This window comes from Crinia signifera, chromosome 11 (assembly GCF_055691185.1).
Source record: "Crinia signifera chromosome 11, ASM5569118v1, whole genome shotgun sequence".
NCBI lineage: Eukaryota > Metazoa > Chordata > Amphibia > Anura > Myobatrachidae > Crinia > Crinia signifera.
The window spans coordinates 24,366,634-24,390,499 of NC_139227.1; the positions used below are offsets into that span (position 1 = coordinate 24,366,634).

Sequence of the window (23,866 nt, forward strand, 5' to 3'; positions counted from 1 at the left end):
GCTCTTACCCTCCCGAGCTCTCACTATGGGATGGTGAGCAGCGGCGCGTCTCTCACAAGGGCTGGAAAGTGCAGTGAGAGTGCACGAGAGAAGCGGACCTGTGGTGTGGGTGTCCGGTCCTTGCTCCTATTCTCCCGGCTTGCACCGCTGAGTGAGAAGGGCTGTGGGCGTCTCTCTCACCGACGCTGCAGCCACCCGTACATTGTCGGAGTTCTCAAGTCCCGCTGGAGATACTGGCACTGGAGGAAAGGGATTGCCAGCCGCAGGTGTGTTGACTTTTCCTGGCTGTTGGATTTTTGCAGAAAGATATGGAGATCCAAGGTGTCTCTTTTAGCTGGGGCTTTCTCTATCGCGTTTCGCCCCTAACAAGGGGGGCTTTTTCAAAGACGCTTTTTCAAAGCCATGCCCTGTTTTTCTTTTGGCTGTTGGGATATTCTGCACTGGGGGGCATCATTTCAAATAAGGGTGGTATTATGTGGCCCACATTATTATTTTCATAGGTGTGTGGGATAGGCCATACATTTAGCTGGCAGGGGGCGCCAAACACACTAGCAGCCACCCTGGCTGTGACATATGGAAGGGGGGGGGCAAGAGGCGGGGAAAGTTAGTTCCCCCACCTCCCCAGGACCACTTTAAGCACTGCTGTTGAGTTACTGTCAGATCAGGCAAAAATGTCCAGGATTCTGACTGTCGGGACATTCTGACAGTCGGAATCCCAGATTGAATACCCCCATATTTTAATTCTTACCCTCCGGAGACCTACGATGAAGGCAGCAGTGCTGCCGTATTCTCCTGAGAAATGGCCGGCTCTGCGGCCAGCAGAGAGGTGGGGGCCGGGATGAATGGGAGCTGCACACGGGCCCGCCTCCTCATCTCCTAAACTGCCCCTGAATGTATACCTGCACTGTGGAAATAAAGCCCTATAGCTGATTATATACCGTATTTTTCGCTCTATAAGACGCACCTGACCATAAGACGCACCTAGTTTTAGAGGAGGAAAAAAGGAAAAAAAATATTCTGAACCAAATAGTGTAACCAAAGTGCTTCACAGCTAATATAGGATTAGCAATTCCCAAACTGCACATATTATGCCCTATTGCTCTGTTACATGGACACTCATGTGGCTAATAGAAGTCAGCAGATTATCATACAAGGGGTAGGGAACACTTACATAGGATCCCACCACGTGAGGTTCTTAAGGGGTCACACCAATTCAGCAGGGTGAAGCCTGTTCACCCACAATTGAATTCCCCTCTGGGTCAAGAATTCAATCAGCGACCTCTAAGGCGTGGAGGTAGCAATACTAGCCACTATGCCAACAGAGTGAGAGATAAAGGGTGCCGGGAAACAGAGAGTAGAAAAAGAGAAAGGGAGGAGTGTGAGCAGGAGAGAGGGAGAGAGGAAGAACGGATTAAGAGTGTGAGAGTGTCAGGGAGCAAGAAGGAGAGACAGGTTGTCAGGTAGAGAGAGAGAGTTTGAAAAAGTTTGACTGGATTCCCCCTGGCAGTGGCAGATCTGCGAATGCACTCACTCACCAGCTGCTCTTCTGTGCTGGGCTGTACGGCTGCCCAGCACCGCGGTCCCCTGCTCCCCTCCGTGACTCTGAGATGAGGCGTGCTTTGCTGCTTTCCAAGTTCCTGGGCGGCGGCGGTGCCAGGATTTACTGTTCCCTTGAAGGTGCAGCCTTTAATGCTCCCCGGGCGGCACCAGCTCCACGCACTGGTCCATGAGCAGTGCCATGCCGTCCGGACCTTACTTCTCCCGAGATCTGCGCCGCCTTGCTCCGCTGCTGCCCGGGTGCCGCCAGGCTCCACTACTTCTCTGGCGGCGCCGGGCTCCACTACTCCCTGGACGGAGCCAGGAGGTAATGCTACCTGGCTCTGTGCTCCACTGCTGCTGGGTGCCGCCGGGCTCCACTGCTTCTCTGGCAGCGCCGGGCTCCACTACTCCCTGAACGGAGCCAGGAGGTAATGCTGCCTCTGTGCTCCACTGATGCCCGGCCCTTCTGAATTGTGTGAAATAGGGCAGCGCGGCAACATTAAAAAGAAAACTGCTGCTGCTGCCGACCTGACCTTGCTGCTCCAGCACTCTGAGATGCCGGGCAGCAGAGAGCAGTCCCGGCGCGGTCAAACTGCACTGGCTCATCCACGTATTCGCTCCATAAGACGCACATGCTTTTCCACCCACTTTTTTGGGGAGAAAAAGTGCGTCTTATGGTCCGAAAAATACGGTAATCACTGAAACTCATAGAAAATAACTGTACAGAAAAATACAGTAATAGTTACATGTGGGCATGTTATATTAAGCACTTGCAACTTTTTATACAAAAATATATAAATATATACAGTACACATACCTATAAATAACAGAAAAGTAACTGAAACATACATAAGAATATAAACCATAAATCTGAATATTAACCATACATATAGAAACCCTCAATATAATTTAACTGCAATTTTTCCATCCTGCACAAAGAAACCCCTCATCCTTCCTTACATGACTGGGGAATCATTCATACCGACATTCACCCTCCATTCATACACCCTCCACCATCACTCGCTCACACATCCATACACAAACACTCCCTCACTCACACCATACACCAACCACTTATTCTGGACAACACCAACAATAAATATGAGTAAAGGACGCTCATAGTTTTAGGTATATGCAAACCCTTCCTATAAAAAAAAAAAAAAAAAAAAAAAATTTCCGTCACATCTAATTAAACTGAAAAAAGTGAGAAAGGATAGAAAGATCCCAAGACTAGAGAGATCAGGTCATCCACCACCCACTAAGGGGGGTTCAGTTGGCGCCACAATCTGGACCAACTGACGGTGTCTAACCTCCTCTTCTCCAGCTCCATCATCAAACTCACCTCGTGAAGGATCAAACACACCACCTATTCGCAGGGGAGGACTTTACCTCTCAATGAAACCAGACACTGTGCCTGCCACGTATGAAATCTGACCGCTAAACTAACTAAGAAAATTGTGCCGAAATCATAATCCCCGTACCTTTTGAACGCTCCATAGACCCCTCCCGGGTAACTCAGCCCTGAAAGGCAAGGGGTGCCGATACTTATGTGTTAGTTGGGCACCCACTAAGCTATTTGCTTAGTGGGCTATTCTGCGTAGGGAAGTTGCATCACATCGCATCGCATGGGCCATTTTAGTGTCATGCGATGTGCGATGTGATGCGATTTTTTATGTAATTTATTCACTGCTCTGTGTGCCCCCAAGGTATCGCATTGCACCTGCCGCAAAATCGCATGTGATCACTTGCGATCTTATAGAGTGTGCGATGCCATTACATTAGGTATAAAATAATATGATTGTATGTCCTATAAAATCGCATGCGATGGGGAGGTGCGATGCGATCCCCCAGGGCTAAAAGAGCAGTGAATAAATTACATAGGAAAATCGCATTGCATGCCCCTTAAAATGGCCCATGCGATTATGATGGGATGCAATTTTCCTAAGTTAGCGTACGTATGCTAATTGGGCGCCCAACTAACATATAAGTACTGGGATGCCTATGACGCTCGACACTGTTTGATACATTTTTACAGTAAAAGGACTCCACACAAGAAGTGGTCCATAGTCTCCTCCACCCCTAGACATTCCTCCAGTGGACAAACACGTTCATCTGCACTTCTACTCTGCAGTACCTGCCCCAGCGCAGTGGTGACTCGACCTCATCGATCAGGTTGTGGCCACAGATGTGCCCCAGTCCAGGCAGCACTTTCACACAGGAAGCCCACATGTAGGAACGGGGAAGTCGGTACAGCATCGTGTCCTGTGACTCACCACAATGCCCGCAATGGGAAATGTATTATCCTCTGCCGCGCTAGCTTGCCGTTCTCAACAGTGGACTTCTGTGGTGATTCAGAGCGGTGGGGTAAGCCAGAAGAGCGGCATGTCAGCGCGGAAGCGGGCAGCGGAGGGACAGGGCGCATTTCAAAGTTTAAAAAACTGGCAGGGCGCTGCACCATTCAAAAGAAGCTTAGCGGGAACACTAGTTACTTTTAGAGATAGACAAGAATAAAACCTTATTTTCTTAAGCAGTCTCAGGAATGGGCTTCTACTGTATGTAGGCTACAAGAAGTTGTGTTTACTGGTGGACGAGTGTTGTTACAGCTTTATAGACTCACTAATGCACTGCGCTCACATGAACTCTGCAAGACATGTTATTATCCAGCTTTTTACACAGTGCTGTGAATTCATAGCGGGGAATCCAGGTGTGTTTCATCTTCTCCTGCCTCTGGCCATGTCTCCATCTGGCAGTGTTTAGTTATTGGGCTTTCTGTTATTTGGCTGAGGGGGGGCCAGTACTTGACTGGTTTCCTCAGGTGCTGGTCTTCACAGAAGATTCATCCCATTCCGTCATCTTACCCAAAGTGCCTGGCAACAGTTTTATCTCATCGGTCAGACCTGAGAACTAACCTAAACCTACAAGCTGCAATAAGATTTCCAAGCAAATTTTTTTTTTTTTTACTAGTTTGGTTTTATTCCCGATGTCGATTACAGATAACGGCCCAACAGTCGGGATACCAACGTACAGTATGCCAACATCTGAATCCCGATTGTTCAAATGCCCGACCGTCGGGATCCCAACTGACAGCTGTTCTCCCTCATGGAGGACTGTGACCCACATTGAGGGAGAATAGAAGCCGGCCTGGGGCTTCTTTTCACCCGCGTCAGAGTACCAGTGGTCGGGAGTCCGATGTCTGTATACTGACCATCAGGAATCCCGACTGTCGGCTGTCACACCACACCCTATTACATCACTCGTCATAGGCAACAGTTTGTGTTGTGCTGTATTGTTTATTTATGTTCTAAGACTAAGTTCATGCTTAGTCAGACCGCTTGGCAGACACCTTGAATCCTAAGTAGGAATCTCACTTTTCTTTCTAGGAAAGAGGGCAGGACCTGATGTTGCAGTTTGCAGTACCATACACTCAGTGCCGGTGCAAGGCGCCGGAGCGCCCGGCGCTCACCCGCTCTACGAGTGGGGGGTGGGGAGGAATGCAGCCGCTGTGCTGCTCCTGGGGGGGGGGTGATGCCGCCGGCGGCGTGCTGATCTGGGGGGGGGGGGAGAGGGATACGGCCGCCGTGCTACTCACCCTTCAGGAGGAGCTCGGGTGACGGTCTAGCTCAGCGGGTGAGAGGGAGAGCTGGAGGTCTGGCTTAGCGGGCAGGAGGGAGGGCTCGCTGCACTGTGTGCAGTTCAGTCCCGGTGCATGTTAACGGACATTTTCCTCCACCCGCACCATGTACAGCCGCTCAGCCGGGCAGCGCTGAGCACTTGGCTCACCCTCAGACGCTGCCCGGCTGAGCGGCTGTACGCGGTGCGGGTGGAGGAAAATGTCAGTTAACGTGCACCGGGACTGAACTGCACACAGTGCAGCGAGCTCTCCCTCCTGCCCGCTAAGCCAGACCTCCAGCTCTCCCTCCTGCCTGCTAATCCAGACCTCCAGCTCTCCCTCCTGCCCTGCTCCCAACTACCGCCCCCCCAGTGGCCGGCGCCCCAGGCAAATGCCTAACACTGCCTAGTGGTGGCGCCGGCCCTGCATACACTTCCCAGTGCTGCCCCATGATGCAATTCATGTGATTAATTAGCAGGGGTGTGGCCATGATGATTCAAATGAGGGGAGGGGCATGGTCCCTGCACCTTTACTCATTTATCTCCTGAGTACATATGCTTCACAACTACGTTTAATTTTTGGGGTATAATATCTTTTTGTGAATCCTCATTGGCACAATTGTGACACCATCACATTCAAATGCAGGAAGTTAGAATGTGTATAATATGTAACTGAGGGGTAGATTAAGTGGCGATCAGGGGAATATGCGCTATCCCCGTGCGTTATGGCAGCTGTGTGGGTGTCTAACGTGCAGCGGTGCGGGACAGGAGGTATAGTGCTGGGACGATATTTTATACGGCGCACCTGCTTCCTACCAAATGTATGAACAGTCAGCATCGCTGACCGTTCCGCCGCCTGCAGCTATCGACTTCAACAGCTGCAGGCGGCGATGCCCTATGCCCACAGCGCTGTCCCTGCTGCTGGCTCTGATCTGCGCTGGGGATCTCACGTGAGTAGCGAGATACCACACATGGCCAGTCCAGCCGGCCGGGGGGAGAAGGAGACAGCGCGTCAGTATTAATTGATGCGCTGTCAGCAGGTAGAGGCATCGCCGGAGGGGGAGTTAGCGCTCCCCCACTTTGGCAGGCAAGAAGTTCTCACATCTTTTCAGTCTCCCCTCCTGCTTCACCTCGCTAACGAGACGAAGCAGGAAGTGTTATAGCGGCGCGTTAAGCTCCGCTATAATAAATCTACCCCTGAATATTGTATAAAAAGTTTTTAGCTGCAGACCACAGATATGATTAAACACCACTTATGTGCTTCTACGAGTCAGTAAAACTATCTTAACAAATAATGATTGGATATTAATTAAAACGATGGGTGAATGGAGTGCTTCTAGTCTTGGTGTGGCGCTACAGCTTAGGGACATCTTTCAAACATGGCAAATCTGTCGGAATGTAGGTAGGAGTAAAGGCAGGACGTGCGTCAGAAATTGAGAGACTGCCTCTCTGGGGTGTTTTTTTTTCAGCCGGGCAACCTATTTCCCTGATAACTCCATCAAGTTAAGCACTGGCCAGCATGTGACTTCTTATGGGACCATGTTTTACTTAAGATAGTCCATACAAAATTTCTCGACAATGGTATCTATTAATAATATAATTCGCTAACTAATGTATTTGCCACTTTAGCCAATGTTAACATATGTCATTTGTCAGAAGCAAATATTTTCTGCCTCTGCAGCGTGTGATAACTGAGCCTCTAAGCGTTAACTGCCAGCTCTCTAAACAATTTGGTTTGTAAATGGAATCATTTTCTTGTATAGATTTCTGTTATCCAGTGCGTTGCATTTGACTTCATCGATTGAACAGGACGATCTTTCAGGAAAGAAGGCACCTTGGGAGAGACCTCTAGTGTGTGGTCTAAACTGCAAAACGTTCCAGCCATATATTATTTTTCAGCCCATAAAACTTGCCGAGATCTATATCGCCGAAAACCTAGCCCCCGGCTTCAAAAACCCAGGCAAGCCGAACACCCACCCCACCTCCCAAAAAAACACCGTATGACCCCCGGCATACAGCAATATATCATAATTATAATTCCCTGTCTTTGGTATGGAGATCTCTCTCCACTTTTCTCTGATTACTGTACGACTTTTTTTTTTTCTCTTTTTAAATCTCAGAGCACCATCTGGCTGGTGTCAAATAAAAGGACACATCTAGTCCTGTGATTATCGTATGCAGCCCACCTCGATCTCTTGCAGCTGGGGAAAGATGAACTTTTTAGAGGTTAAACACTGATTTTCTTTGCAGCGTCATTTTCCCTGCTCTCCGAGAAAAAATATCTATATCTCGTTTAATCCCCCACGTTGCCACTGAAGTGCAACTGTCTTTTTAAATTTTTTTATTTTTTTTTTGCTCTTTCGTTTGTTTCAAATTGATATTGGAATTGATTGTTTATGAAGTCGTTCGTTTAAACCTGTTTTCCTGCACCCCCCTTTCCATCATTGCAGGAGCAAATAAATATATTCCAATAAGCGGCGAGATGTATGGTACAATATAACAATGATAAATGGTGTTGTGTGTAATTTTTCTACCATTAACATAAAGTAATATAAACTGAAGGACACTAGACTATTGAGAACGTTAGTAACTAATGTTCCGTATCAGATGTGGACAATGTCAGGACTGAATACAGATTAGGCAGTGTCCTTTTTCTCCCTGGGGGAATTAAACTTTGAGACACCAGTAGCTGCCAATGGTTTTACTGCATTTTGTTGGTGCCTTGTGATGCTGTTTTTTTTGTAATGCTTTATTTTATTTTTTTCCTGCCCTATTAATTCCGAAGCCTTAAATGACAAAGTGAGTAAAACGCACTTCCAGTGGGACGCATTCCTGCATATGTCTTCTCGGACGTACAATACCCATTCAGCCCCTTTTGTCACACTAACTGTTTAAAAATCGTCTAGATTGCCTGTATTTCGTAATTGACCAGAGCGTGTTCTCGTTACAGAAGATTAGATGAGCAGTTAAGGAGAGGAAAGACGGGAGTCTAACTCGCTGTGGCTTTCAGGCTTCAGCGGGTATGTTGGAAGCGTCTGGCACTTCTTTGCAAAATGCAAGACAATGCTCTACACGAGAGGGTACATCGAGAGCTGTCCGCTTTCAGCAGCACCCCACCGCACCCTTCCAAAAAAAAAAAAAAAAACTTATTTTTTTTTTCTATAATTACACTTGTAATGTTTAGCGCGAATGCAGGCTTGCCAGACTTTACATTTTACGCCAACTTTTTTGAAAGGTATATTCCACGGACCCTGGTAGGTGGGTGATTGGGGGGAGTGGCTTGGTTCTCATTGGCCTCAACCCCTGCAGTATAATAGAATGACTCATTAACCTTTGAAGAGGAGTTTCCCCTTGCGAAGTCTGCAAAGTTGAGAGGCGCTACATCTGTAAGTAAATATGCAGGGCGGCCGGGGTGGGATTTTTATAGTTAGCGAAGCCAATCTCAGGATTCAGAGAATCCTGAGATTGGGTATTTTTCAATTCCATGATTGAAAAAATTCCCCAGGATTGGCATCTCTACCCAGGAACTGGCATGCTGAGGGGCACTGTTTTACAGGACTATGCCAATAGTGTATTAGGACCAGGGCTGCCATCAGGAATTTTGGGGCCCGGGACTCATTTCCAGTCCGGGCCCCCCTTAACTGACCAATCAGAGCAGCTGCCGGTACACGAGCCGGGTTACGGTAAGTCAAATGAGGAGGGGGACCGGACTGGAAATGAGTAGCGAGCTCTGATGTGTGAAGTTCATTTTGGAACCTCCCTGACATTGTGAGGTTGTGTATTATCTATGTGTGTATAATGCTTCCTGCTTTGCCTCTTTATTGAGGCAAAGCAGGAAATAGCAGTGCAGCTATGTATTTACATCTCAGATGCCAAAGTTGGTAGTTAAACCATCCCCCCCCCACCCACATTAGTAATCATTACCAAGCCCCCCCACATCTCATCAGCCTAGCGTCTTTCCTCCTGCCGTTTCTACTGGATATGTGCAAGATCTTGCTACATGCAGTGTGGAGACAGCAGCCACCACAGCCGAGGACGGCAATGTCCCTGCTGTAGGATATGGCCAACAACACATGCAGCTGTCGAAATCGATAGCTACAGGTATCAGAATGGTCAGTACAACTGGCTGGCATAAGCGGTATCAGTGTGCATAACCACTTTTCCCTCATACCGATGATTAATACATATACCCAAATATACTTTACTACAGTATATATCATACTAGGGAAGTCGGTCTGTATAAATGACTGCTTACCAGCACTTTGTCTATTGCACTGCTTATTTTCTTTTATTTGCTTCATGTGACCTTTTTAAACCTTTATATTGCAGCACAATAAGTATAGTCCCATGATAAACCCATCTGAGATGCTCAGGAAGGTGGATTTGTGACATGATCCATGCACATAATTATTCCAAGGATGGTCTTGGGTACGATGTGTTTGTCATGATTCATAAATTTTACCTTTCGCCTGGACACAGGAGAGAACATCATTAGTGCAATTATAGAAGTGTGTTGGAATGTGAGAGAGAAAGATAGTGCTTGTCCAGTTCTAATGACCCCCAACATGTTTGTCATGTCAAGATCATGTTACCATGAACCAAGTTACCATCAAAGCCATGTAACGTCCTGCTTATGTTGCAATGCATCCTGATTCTAGAGCAATAATACTTGACTTGGTATCATTATTTAAAAGAATAATTTTCAAGTAAGTTGTACAATCATGTAACACTGATGAATTGTAAAACGCACACACTAGAACATACAATGCACAAAGAACAGGCGAACATTGATTGCGCCTGAGACAAATTTGGGATAACATAAATGATAATATTCCATACCTCCCAACGTTAGGATAAAGGGGCGTGGCTATACACATAGGGGGTGTGTCTATCACTTCAGAAGGGCTGGTCACTCATAATCAGTGGAGACATGCCACTGGGAGCTGAGGTAACTGGCCTAGTATTGTGTAACGCACAGGTTCTCAAACTCGGTCCCTACCAGGGCCGGCGCCACCACTAGGCAAATCTAGGCATTTGCCTAGGGCGCCGGCCACTGGAGGGCGGCATTTTGCCCCCCGTGCTGCGGGGGTACCTGTCCTGCGGCGCTGTGTATTTAAAGCTAACGGCGGAGGCAGCGAGGGGTCCCTGCAGTCAATAAATAACGAGCGCTATCCGCCGGGCTATGCGGAAGCGCTTCTGTTGTGAAAACACTGTCCGCACGCTGATTGGCTGAGATTCAGCCAATCAGCGTGCGCCGTGCGGCCAATGTTTTCACAACAGAAGCGCTTCCGCATAGCCCGGCGGATAGCGCTCGTTGACTGCAGGGACCCCTCTCTGCCACCGCCGCCAGCTTTAAATACACAGCGCCGCAGGACAGGTACCCCCCTCCCCCGGCACCGGGGTGCCCCCACCCCGACTCGCCTGGGGCGCTCCGGTGCCTTGCACCGGCCCTGGTCCCCACACAGTGCATGTTTTGCAGGTCTCCTCACAGAATCATAAGTGATATAATTAGCTCCACCTGTGAATCTTTTAAAACGTGGCAATGAGTAATGAGTGCCCCTGTGCACTCAAGCCTCCCAACTTATTGATGCATAAATGCAAGGCCTATGCAAATAAGGGGCGTATCATATGCAAATGATGCTGTCGGGCCACACCCCCTTTTTGACCTCTGTATTGCTGAATAGACTCTGTGTGGGGTCCTGAGGACGGAGTTTGGGAACCCATGGTCTAACGGAATTGGGGCAGCTGGAAGGGATAAAAGTGCACCCACTATGATTGTTCGGTTCATGTAGACACAATGTTAGTGACCCAGTAATATTTATTTTGTCTCTTAAAAGTTTGGACATTTTTTTCTTTAACTCTTTATTTTTACAGTGGCAAACGTTACAGTAAGAAGAGTCAGGTCACTGTACTGTGCCATTACAGACATTCTAGTGTGAGCAAATAGTGTGGTATAATTTGCACAAAAAATAAATATGCTGTTGTGAATACCACTGTCATTTTTGTTTATATATTATGTTGGCAAACAAACAGTAAGTCAATACCAATGGGGTAATTAAGAAGGAGAAAGGACAGAGGGGGAAACGAAAAAAGAAAGGGGGAGGAGTCACAAATCCTTGCACATAAAAGGGTATCATTATCTAAAGAGCCAAATTTAACAAAGCAACGAGCAAGAACCAGTGATCACACTTAACCAGGGAGTTGCCTCTGAAAATATACGTACCAGGGAGTCCAGATTGACACAAATTTCCCTACCGAGTCATGTAACAGCGCAGTGATACAGTATATTCCATGGATTCTGCAAACCAGACTTTGTTGATTACAGTCTGAATGGAAGGGGCGGCAGGTTGTTTCCAGTTGCATTCAACAATCTGGCATGAATGTACCCTGTGATCCACAGTTCCGCCAGCACTGACTAGAGCTAGAAGGGAAAACACGGTGTATTACTGTGGGAACCATGTACCACCTAGAGTAGACTTTAAAGGCATTTTGCTTTAAATTCAAGTTAATTGAAGATTTTGCTACTAGTGTTTTTATTTCTGACCAATCTTCCTCATCTAGAGTTACGCCCAAATCTTTTTCCCAAGCAATTTCAAATGGTTCTTTAGCCGGGGTTTTGTCTGCCAGAAGGGAGTATAGCATTGTAATTGCTCCCCTACGTTCTGGGTTATACATACAGAACCGTTCAAAGCGAAGTGGAGATCTGGGTTTAGTTGATTTGTGAAGGGAGTTTAGGAAGCTGGATATCTGGAGGTAGTCAAAATGTCTAAGACGCTGACTCTTATTTTTCACATAGTGCTGTATAGTTTTGAGGGGCGAATTCCCCTGATATATGCGAAAATCGAGTAATACCTGCCGGAATCCAAGGTTGTGAGTAAGGTGACATATATCCTAGAGGAAAATCTGGGTGTCGCCAAAGAAGGGTGACTGGGGAGGGGTAGGGTGACAGTTGAAGTTTCCTATTTAGATAGTCCCATGTTTTTAACACAGCGTGGACACAAGGGGTATCCAGTACCGAGGTTGGTCCCAATTTCGACAGTAGCCATGGGGAGGAAACAAACCGAGTGGTAGTCGATTAGTTCGCCCTCCAGATCTACCCACTTCTTGCCCCCCGCCTGCGTGTGCCATGCTACTACATGGCTCAGTTGCATAGCCTGGAAGTAGCGGTCAAACATAGGAAGGCCTAAACCTCCGTTAGTCGAAGACTTTGCTAGGCAGGTTCTGTTTAATCTAGGGGATTTGTTTGACCATATGAATTTGCCACATAAAGATTGAATGGATCGGAGGTAAGAAGTAGGAGCCACTATGGGGATTGTTTGAAATAGGTATAGCAACCGGGGTAAAATGTTCATTTTAATCAAATGTATCCGACCTGTCTAGGATATACACAAAGGGGTCCAAGTTGCTAGATCTTTTTTAATGGAGCTTAGAAGAGGTGCATAGTTAGCTTTAAACAATTGGTCAAAATGTTTTGTTATCTTTATACCCAGGTACTTAATAGATTGGCGCCACCAAATGTAGTTGACGTTTAACTCTAGTAGTTCCGTAGTGGTGTTGGGAAGATGAAGCGCTAAATGCTTCTGACTTTGAGTTATTCACTTTGTGACCTGACAGATTGCCGTATAGTTTAAGTTCAGCCTGCAAGTTCAGAAGTGAAGTCCGTGGAGAAGGCAGCGATAACACGACATTGTCAGCAAATAGCCATATTTTGTATTGAGAACCCCGAACAGTAATCCCCGGTATATCCAGGTTCTTTCTAATGTGAGCTGCTATGGGTTCCGTTTGGACATCTTACATTTGGACCCACCTTATATGTAGAAAGTTGGCTGAATTTTAACTACAATACTGAAAAGACCAGGGCCGGATCAAGGCTGGTTGGGGCCCATGGACAATGACTTTGTGGGGGCCCTACAATTGAAATCTCTGCCCCCCCCCCCCAAGAACACAGTGCTCTGGGCCAGCGATCGCCGCCATATGCTGTCTGTAAGGCACCAGTTGTGCCACCCGCACCAATGTGTCAACCTTCACAGGGGTGACACCATTCCGGGACCTACTACTATGGCCCTTTGGATATTCCAAATGCGGCGCCAGTGCCTGAGCCAATCAGAGCTCGCAGCCCAACAGCTTAACTGTAAGCTTGTAAATTTAGATTTAGAATTGTGGGAGGTATGCTGTAACCCATGGCAACCAGATTTTATTTATTTTGGAATTGTCATCAGTTTTTATGTATGTTCCCAATTGTTCCCTACTGCAGTCAGTGGTACTGTAATATTTGTGGATGTTTGGATACAATTGGTAGAATGCATAGTGGCAGTTTTTTACCTTACAGTATAGCATGGCTATATATATATATATATATATATATATATATATATATATATATATATATGCAAAGAATCTGCATTGAAGATGTCATTGGCTATATTGAGTACTACATGGCACCCTATATATAAACATGACTATTTGTCTTTAAAATTTAAATGTAAAATTCAAAAAACTCTAATGGTGTGTACTAAATAGTCAAAATCGCACCATGTTTGGCCGCATCCAATCCAGATGCGTGGCTCCGTGGCATTGGAAGCAAGAGTAGAAATACTCTGTGCAGCACTGTCTATTTTACTATCTCAGAACAAGGGCCATGCTGCTCAATGCAACATGCCCCCCACTACCAACTAGGGTGGCCAATCCGGGAATCGTCGGGATCCTCGGATTTGGCCCCAAAATTGACAAGATTTCAATCCCAGGATTACAGTTTCCAATCCCAGGATTTTGGGATTAGACTGTCTAATGCCAGATAGCATCTGCGCACCCACTCAGGTGCTGCCCAGCTGTTCCCAATCCCTGGCGTGTGGCTCTGCGCAGCGTGACGATCATGAGATTGACCTGTTGTTAACGGCAAATTCATAACATTTTTTAAAAATCATGTAATGCAGACGACACAATGGCTGTTTTTTTTATATTGCTACAATATGAGACAATTTAAAAAAAAATCACTGCAACCTACTGTAGATGAAAAATAAAAATTTAAAAAATAAAGAAGTCCTTATGTGATGCCGGGTTCTTCTACGCTACATCCGCGAGTCCTCTTAATAAGATTTCGCTGTCACTCTGCCCACGCCCGTCCTGTGCTCTGTTGCTTTAAAGGCTAGAGCCTTTCATCTAATTCAGATAAGTTTTTAGCTCAGCCTGAAAGTCCATTCTGTTTATTTATGCCACAACAAAAATGTCAAAACATAGCGTGTCGGTCTCGTATCATTTGCTGTGCAGAGCCGTAAACTCCAACACGCCATCGTTAATTAAACCACCTCACTGTGCAACTCCATGCATTCATCTGGGCTGATACAACATTAGGATAAAATACACCACAATTGTAAGTGTTTAATGTAGCACCTCCGGTGTACACTGCCCCTCCTCTGCATACTTTCTGCAGAATACATTGCACCCTCCATCATAAATTCCCGGGCCTGACACTGTCTAAGTCTGCTGCTCCTTTGGCCTCAATTTCAGCGAGATGGGCCATTGAAAACTCATTACAAGCTGCTTAGACTCTGACTTTGACTCTTGCTCGACAGCGAACAAAAATTAACAGCTCTTCCAAGTAGCTATAAAAAAATAAATAAAAAAAAACAAGAGGCATTGTGCCAAATAAATAACGGGAGAGGAAGCACTGCAACAACAGGAGTGACTTAATGTGTGTGTGTGTCGTTTTCGGTGTAAGGCGGCTGACGGGAAAGGCAGTGTGCATGAAGCATATCAGTGGTCACAAGCATGTACTGTTTAAGGGGCACGTTTGTCACAATTAGCATTTTTAATGCGGGTGTGAAAAAATGTTTTTGAGTATTTTTGCAACGGGTTTATTAATGTTTTCATACAATTTTACTCTTGGCTGGAGAATCGCTCTAATAAGAGCCCATCCTGGAGAAGGGCTGGTAGCAGTGTGATAGCGTAATGCCACGACAGTGGATTGGGTCCTTGGCTCGGTGTCCATCCCTACAATCTTTCTAACTTGCACTGAAACTGGTTAAAGGCCAGTATTGTAAAATCTAATTACATTAAGGCACAAGCTTGCCCAGGAAATATCTGCCTTTGTCCCCATACTAGTCATGTCCAAGCTAATCAAACCTGACACATCGGTACAAATTTTTAAAAAATCCATTCGTAACCATCTCAAAAACACTAATCTTAGAGCAAAGCCCCCCCGCCCCTTTTGTTGTCTTCAATATGTGACTGTCCCTCCAGAATCATACCCTAACGTTAGGTCTCCCAGGCATAGACTGAGTTAGGGTCTCCCTTACCCTACCACTGGTCTGCACAGTGGTATTTTTACATTATTTTTGGAGAATGAAAAAGGGTGTTTTCACCAGTGATAAGTGTTCACCCTATTTATCAAGGAATCACAGTATTGTTGGTGAATATAGCGAACAACTTGGATCACGGAGTAAAAGTTCTACCACAGTCTAGACCAGATGTACTAAGCTTCAAAAAGTGATGAAGTGGAGATAAAATACCAGCCACTCAACTTCTACTGTAACTGTCCTTTTTCAAAAACATTCTGTAACTTGGCAGTTAGGAGCTGATTGGGTGGTAGTTTTAACACACTCCCCTTGATCAGTTTTTGAAGCTTAATACATCAGGACCCCTAAAAATAAAAATGCGGTCTTTAGTTTCTAAAAAGCATTTATTTTTTTTCAAAATCTGTACTCTTTAAAAAGCTTTTATTTCTAGATTTGTCTGCTATTTTTAAACATGTGCGCCTTTCATTTCTATTACGCATATGTGAACCATCCAGACAGGTCATGCATGCACCCTTCGCTTCAGACTGGCCTATGAAAGCGTTATGTTTGCGCCCCAGGCCAGTATCGTCGATATGACTGAGTATCGGTTAGCTGCTAGAATGCAGTCATCAAGCATGGCGATCAGTGGGTTTCTGTAGCTGCGGTAAAGGATAAAACCGTCCTATACTGTAGCTTTGTATTTGTAATAACAAAAAAATAGCCCTCTGTCCTCTCGCAGTAAATATTCCTCTTGCAGTAAATATTCCATTTGAAATCTTCCCTGAAGGTGAGCGACAGCTCTCCCGACCCTGTTCCGGCATGACAATCAGCACCGGTTCCAACAGTATCGGTGCAACCCTTACTGCTGTTTTACGGCACCCCAGTATGCCTGTGTTTTATATTACGATCATGCGGAGATCTGTTTTTTTCTTTTTTTTCAAATCCCGTCTCTTTCCCCAACTCTCCTGCATCGTATTCCAAACTTTGTGTACGTGTAAACCAATGAGCCTTTGAGAACCGCTTCATAAATTTAACTGTATCTTGTTTAAAGGCAAGGCAGGGTTTTTAATTTAGTGCTCTGTAGTTTTTATGTGAAATGTCTAAGGAGCTATTTATAGCAGACGTAACCTTGGTTTCTCAGGTAAGAAGACAACAGAACTTTTGATGAGGAGCGTTTCTGTATTTTCCCGTCACATAAAATGCTATTTGGGTGTATTTATTGCCACGGTGTAGATGCTAAATCAGTCAATAAAGATATAAATTACACAACGTTATGTCTAATACAGACTTTAATGAAAACACAATTTGGAGTCCTAAAACACCATAAAACAGTGTTAAACAGATAGATTTGATGTTTCTATATAAAATAAGATTTTTAGATAGCGCCGTACACTAATGTCAGGTATCTAGATAGGGTTCACAGAGGCCAGGTACGGGTTGTCAAAAATTTGGGTTGAATCCTGCAGTAAAGGTTCAGTATCCCGTATCCGTATCTGTTATGCGAATTATTTCTTAATAGTTCGAAAAAAAAATTCTCCCCCTGACCCTTTTTTTTATACTTACCTAGTTCCACGGCAGGCCTTCAGCTTCATCTCCGGGGTCTCCAGCGGTCCCAGGAGTGCATTGCGCGAGTCCCCAGGCATCCCAGATGGACATGTTGGGTATACCTGGATAAAGCAACGGTTCTTTGAGCCACCGGATATGTTTGGATGTGTGGATCAGGCCAATATTGGTTTTCCTTGGGGTAATGTCTAATAGGTGGGTAGGTGGTAAGTGATCGTTGGATACCTCAAGCTTCTTCAGGAGCAAGTGGACCTGGAAGGGTTAAGTACAGATGAGGAAATGTAAAAGAGAAAAAAAGTGTTAACCGTGTAAAAGCCAATAAATTAATGTAATAATAAAAGATCCACTAACTACCCCTTGCTCAAAATGTTAACATTGTTTTAAAGAACTCAAGGATGGAACATGAAAGAATCTGAAAAGAAACTATTTTTCTTTCAAATCAGACGAGTGGCCTTGATATTTAATGGCTGTTTTAAGGTTCATTAATCTTTGAATCATGAGGCCATGTAAAAAACTGACAGCATTAACAGTCATTGCCTGGGTTTATTTGGAAGGATTTAATGTCAACAGCAATTTTAATTATTACAGTTGTGGCACTAACCTCATTTTATATGTACGGGGGATTGCAAAGTTTACAGATATGTAACCTTGTAGTGTCTGCACACTGCTGTACTAGAAGACAGGACTGAAAGATGTGCCGGCTGCGGAGGGGTGAACCCCTTTTGCCACAGACGCCCTGTGGTGGAGTTAATGACCTAGAAATATTCATGTGGAACGGACGTGCACACAGGGTGAGGCAACAGTACGATGGCCCTTATTCTGGTTGGTGCGGTCGAGCCGCATATGCGGCTCCGACCGCACCAGACGTATCCCCGCCCACACTACGGATCGCCACGGCCGTCCGTACACGGACGGCTGGCGATCCGCACGAAAATGGTGGAGGCGTACGCCTCCACCATGGTGGGAGCTGCCCCCTGCATTCGATGGTCGACGACCATCGAAGGCAGGGCCGCACGCCGCGGCAGCTCCCGCAAGCTGAGACCACACGGACAATCGTCCGTGTGGTAGCTTGTATGGGGGCTGAAAGCTGACATCCGCCGACGTCAGCTTTCCGCCCCCATGAGTGGCGTCATGCCCTCATTACCATGCGTACGCCCCGCGTTTGCATGGGAACGCCCATGAAACGCGGGGCGTACACATAGGGAAATGAGGGGATGAAGCCCCTCACGCCCCTATACGCCCCCTTTGCGGCGGACGAAATCCGTCTGCGGCGAAGGGGGCTGCACATGCGCAGATTGACCTCTGCGCATGTGCAGAAGAAAAACATCGGCGGTACGGCCGCACGCGGGCCGTACCGCACGAATCAAAATAAGGGCCTCTGTTCTGAGGCAATATTCCTAAGAATGCAGCCCATCATTTTGCTAGTAACTTACTGTATGAGGCATTCTGTGATGTATGTGGCTCTTAGCTTGCAGACCTACAGTATGTATATTGGTTTACCCTGTAAAATGTGTGAATCCACTGAGTAGAGGCTACAGGTTGACTTTATCATTTATGAAATTACGAAGTTTAAATTAATATTTTGTGTAAAATAGGATTCAATCTATAGGTTAATTTGATCCAAATATAACTGATTTAGCCAACCAGTTTGGGGGCCTATTCAATGTGCTAATTATCACAGACCGGCTGCCGAAGCAATTTATTGCTTCTGCGCAGAGACAGGGACTCCTTCCAATAGGTAAGACACATCAAAACAGGGACGCATTCCAATAGGTAAGAGACATCGCAACTGGGACACCTTCCAATAGGTAGGAGACATCGCAACTGAGACTCCTTCCAATAGGTAAGAGACATTGCAACTGAGACTCCTTCCAATAGGTAAGAGACATCGCAACAGGGACTCCTTCCAATAGGTAAGACACATCAAAACAGGGACTCCTTACAATAGAAAAGAGACATCACAACTGGGACTCCTTCCAATAGGTAGTAGACATCGCAACTGAGACTCCTTCCAATAGGTAAGAGACATCGCAACAGGGACTCCTTCCTATAGGTAGGAGACATCACAACAGGGACTCCTTACAATAGGAAAGAGATATCGCAACAGGGACTCCAACCAATAGGTAGGAGACATCGCAACTGGAACTCCTTCCAATAGGTAAGAGACATCGCAACAGGGACTCCTTCCAATAGATAAGACACATCGCAACAGAGACTCCTTTCAATAGGTTAGAGACATCGCAACTGGGACTCCTTCCAGTAGGTAAGGGAATTCCCAATTGGAACTCCTTCCAAATAGGTAAGGAGCACATGTGTGCACGGCTAGGGGGGTGGGAAGGGGCTGAAGTAGGGAACGCCCAACATTTTATGAGCATCCTCATGAAAACACTGGGTGTTCCCCTGGGGACTCAGGAGGGCCGATGCCTGCAGGGGGCGGACGGTTGACATAACATGACATCAGCACCCGCCCACTCTTCAGCGGACTCCAACAGAAATAAGTCAGTTTAGGCTGACTTTTATTTCCAAAGGAGAGAGAAATCAATCGATGGTCAGCGACCATCAAATGATTTCTCTTCCCTTTGGCTGCATGCGTGGGGATCTATTTGCATACATCCCCTCGCATGTTGCCAAGGGGATTCGGCGGCGGGCGTTCGGCTGAGCGGCAGCCGGTACTCAGCCACTCGCGAAGCGGCAAACAACTGCTGCTTAGCAAGCGGTACTGAATCAGGCCCAAAAGATTGTGCTGCCTAGTTCACAGCCAATTGGATCTGGCCCAGTGCCTGTAGCACGGGTGATGAGCAGCCTGACCACTGATCTACTGCCTCTCTCTATCACAGGGTTGCCTACCCTCCGGGAATGGCTGGGAGACTCCCAAAAATCGGGTCCCCCTCTCGGCCCCCCGGAAAGTTGGGCAACCCTCCAGGATTTTCGGCAGAGGGGGCGATTCACGGCTTTTCGGCAGATGGGGCGGGGCTAAATATGCAAATTGTGGCTATTTAGCCCCGTCCCCTCCTTGAAGACCCGCAAATTGCAGGATTTGCACTGCTGGGGGCAGGGACTAATGATGTCTCCATCAGACCCCGCCCCTAGAAGTGCTGCTGACAGTCTCCTCTCCAGGGTTCTCCCGAAGAGGAGACTGTAAAAGTCGGCCACCCTGCTTTATCACCATGTGCATGTAATTTTGCATTCTATCAGCCCATCCTTCTCACTACATCATTTCTGAATTATATCTGAGCTGTATCAATCTATTTCATTGCATATCTGTTTCCCCACAAACTGGTATACATTGCTTTTCATGTGTCAACATTTATTTTATTTGTCATGTGTCAGACAAATTACACAGCAGACTTAAATTGTGCTTTTTTCCTTGTTTCCTGCATGTTCGCTATCCTCCTAATTTTGAATCATCAGCAGTTTTTGCATAGTTTGCAGTTGGGTATCTGTCTAAGTCATTTGTCTAGATTAGGATCTAGAGGCCTGACTGCTAACCCCATGAGGATCTTCTTAATATTTTACCTAGTACATCTTACACATTTTTTTAACGAGCTGTTGATTCCATTTTTTTCAGTGTTTTTTTTTTCTGTTCTTCCATAGTCTCTGCAAATTAGGGAGCCAAGTCTCGTCCTGGAAAGAGCCCTGGTATGGTGCCGGAAATAGCATGGCAAAAATATTCCCAATAGACTTTGATTGGACGAGTAAAAATTGTTTATTGATTTTTGTTTCCATACAAACAGGATATTATTATTATTGTTGTTATTATTGTTTCTTGATATGGCGCCACAAAGGTTCTGCAGCGCCTAACAATACATAAATGTGCAAAAAAATATCAAAATAAATAACTAATTACAATACAAGGGAATTTAGGGCAAGTACATGGTAAATAAAAACAGTTCCATCAGGGGGCACTGAAGCAAATATTAGGGTGGCTTATATATATATATATATATATATATATATATATACACATATATTCTATGAAAAGCACATGAGGCGAAAGGGCCCTGCTTACATTCTTAAGGGGAGGGACAGACAGGAGTGACAGAAGGGGTAGAAGTGAGCATTAATAGAAGGTTAAAGGTGCCCACACACTAGAACAATTTTTTTGCTGATCGTCCGATTTCTGACCGATTGGCAGATATTTACGGCAAATCGGCCAATCTCGATCGTATGCGCGCTGCAGCGGATCTTTGCTAATTCTTCTGATCTTACATGCTGCATGAAAGATCAGAATATTTAGCAAAAGATTGAGATGGCTGGGTTTAAGGAAGAAGTGAGTCTTAAGAGACCATTTAAAGTAGAGAGTCTGATAGAGAGAGGTAGAGAATTCCAGAGAAAGGCCAAATCTGTGTGTGTGTGTGTGTGTGTGTGTGTGTGTGTGTGTGTGTGTGTGTGTGTGTGTGTAGAATATACCTTAATGCATACTATACTATAAGTGGTGCAGTCATACTCATTTGTATTATTCTCCATTTGTACATCAGTGAATCGTTTTGTTTGTTTTTATTGCACATGCATCTAAATCCCAAAAAGTCCAATGGCCCACGTGTCCTACAGTGTGTACGCAAGAGCCATGGAGCCGAGATATATTGGGCGTTCTAGAGGAATGACTGGCAGGTATTCTACAGAGAGAGTCCTTCTTATGAGTGTGTTATAGTGTCTAGGTCTGGTTTCGGATTCAGATGCTTAATCCCATAAAATAGAGGCCATCCTCTGACAGAACTTCTGCACCTAGCATGGGTGAAAAACCCCATGTCGACCTTTTGACTCTCGACCTAAGCCAATTCGACCTAATGCTTGTCTCGACCTAATGACCCATCGACCGTCAGTCACGTGGACATTATTGCATGTCGACCTTCATGCATGTCGACCTAGTGATGTCGACCTATTGCTTATCTACTTCGTTACTGTCTATCCAATGATCGCATTCAACTCAGATTCTGTCCCTCCGAATCTATGTAACCCGAGAGACTCTACATCTAAAGTCCTTCAAAAAAAGACTCAAGACTTTCCTGTTTGCTCAAGCATTTCCGCAATTCCGTTAAGTATCGTTTAAGAAAAGATTTTCTGTACTTAATTTTTCCTGAACTGTACATTCATTCTATCTGTTAAGCACTATATATATATATATAGAGAGAGAGAGAGAGAGAGAGAGAGAGAATTATTATTGTTAATATATTATTATTACATATCCCGGTACCAAACTAGGTGTATCATAAGTGTGCAAAAGCAGGTAATTAAACATTTGTTCTGAGTGGCAATTTGGAATTGATTGATTGATTGAAATAATAATTTTCTTTTTCTGGGATCACTTTGCTGTCATTGGGGAGTTTCTAATGTTTGCACTGCGTTTATTAGGACAGTGGGTGTGTTTCCAAATAAGGGGTGTGGCCAAACCCAACAGACCGATGTGATTTGTTAGTGCAGTTGGAACAGGAGTGCACATAGGCTAATACCAATTATTCAAGAACCGCACCATGGCCGTTGTTGACAAGGACCTCCCTCTTCTGTACATGTTCAGACTAGGGAGGGGGTCGTTAATGATGCGTGGGAGTGTGCATCGTTAACGATATTGCGTGTACACAGTCACTAGACACAATAGTAAAAGATGTCACACAGAAGGGCCCTTGGGGGTTAAGTCCTACCTCCTCAGACTCCTGCAGTGGTGGAAGTGCAAGTCCTAATAGCCCCTGAGCAGCAAGGTCTCTTGGTACAAGTAGCACTACAGAGAGCGGAAGGCTGCCTAGTCCTTTCTTTCCAACTTTCTCTTTTAATAAATGTATACAGCATGAAAATGACATCATCTTGTTAACGGCCATTAAGTCATGTCGGCTCACAGGTGATTATGTATAACATAGGAGCCCAGACATCACAGTCAGTCCTCGTATGGGTCAGACAGAGCCACGCTCCCATGTGTTGGGCAGAATTATGTCTGTGGTGACAGGTGACACTTGTTGCTGCAAAGGGAAAGTCAAGGACTGAAATTTCACAGAGCGTTCTTTCCAAAATAACATATCTCCATTAAATATACTTTGGGGTCGATCCTTTTAACCCCGAACGGTGCGGATGATTCGCGGATGTTCTGTACATTTCCGCACCGTGCTATTCTTTTACAGGTTGAGTATTTTGGATAAGGGATTTTTTCAGATTTTGGAATCAATTTTTTTTCATACTTACCTGGTCCCCCGGTGGTGCCACTGGCGTAACTATAGCACCGCAGCCCCCGCCACCGCGGGGGGGCGCTGTGCATATGGGGGGGCCGGGGGCTGCGGTGCTATAGTTACACCTCCCCCCAATCCCCCGCAGGCTTACCTATTTCGCTGGTCCCGTCGGCTCCGTTCTTCTGCTGAGGACCACCACAAAATGGCCGCCCCCATATAGCACACAGTTCTCTGAAACTGTCTGCTGTATGGGGGCGGCCATTTTGTGGTGGCCTTAGCAGAAGAACGGAGCCGCCGGGACCAGCGCGAAAGGTAAGGCTGCGGGGGATTGGGGGGGTTTGAATGGGCGGGGGGGCGCCCAAAACGTAACTACGCCGCTGGGTGGTGCCCCAATGGTCCCCCAATGTTCACAGCGGCCTTCAGGTTCCTCTCCAACAGCATTACCGCTCCCAGGTGTGCATTGCGTGGGTGCGGCTCGCAATTCACTCCTGCTACCGGAGATGCCAATTAAGAGGATCCTGGAGGCCACCGTGAACATTGGGGGACGAGGTAAGTATAAAAAAAGGGGTGGGTGGAACTCCAAAATATTCCGAAAAAACACGTTTTTTGTAATATGTCAGTTTTTGAGCCGATGCTGTCTGCAAGTGTTATCTCCTCCATAGTGTGAACGGGACCCCAGTCGCTCAACCTGAGTTACCCATTTGCACTACACAGCAACCCATATCT

At 45.9% G+C, this 23,866-nt stretch overlaps 1 protein-coding gene across 2 annotated transcripts in view; it reads left to right on the forward strand.

Annotated features, from left to right (window-relative positions):
- WWOX (WW domain containing oxidoreductase) overlaps positions 1 to 23,866 on the forward strand; it is a 904,953-nt gene that overhangs the window by 552,466 nt on the left and 328,621 nt on the right. The window contains exon 10 of one of the 2 annotated variants that reach the window (XM_083163619.1): positions 8,099 to 8,125. The exons of the other annotated variant lie outside the window; for it this stretch is intronic. Within the exon in view, the coding sequence (XP_083019745.1) occupies positions 8,099 to 8,110 (12 nt within the window). The 3' untranslated portion in view covers positions 8,111 to 8,125. Of the gene's footprint in view, positions 1 to 8,098; positions 8,126 to 23,866 lie in introns of those variants that run through there. 2 annotated transcript variants of the gene reach the window in all.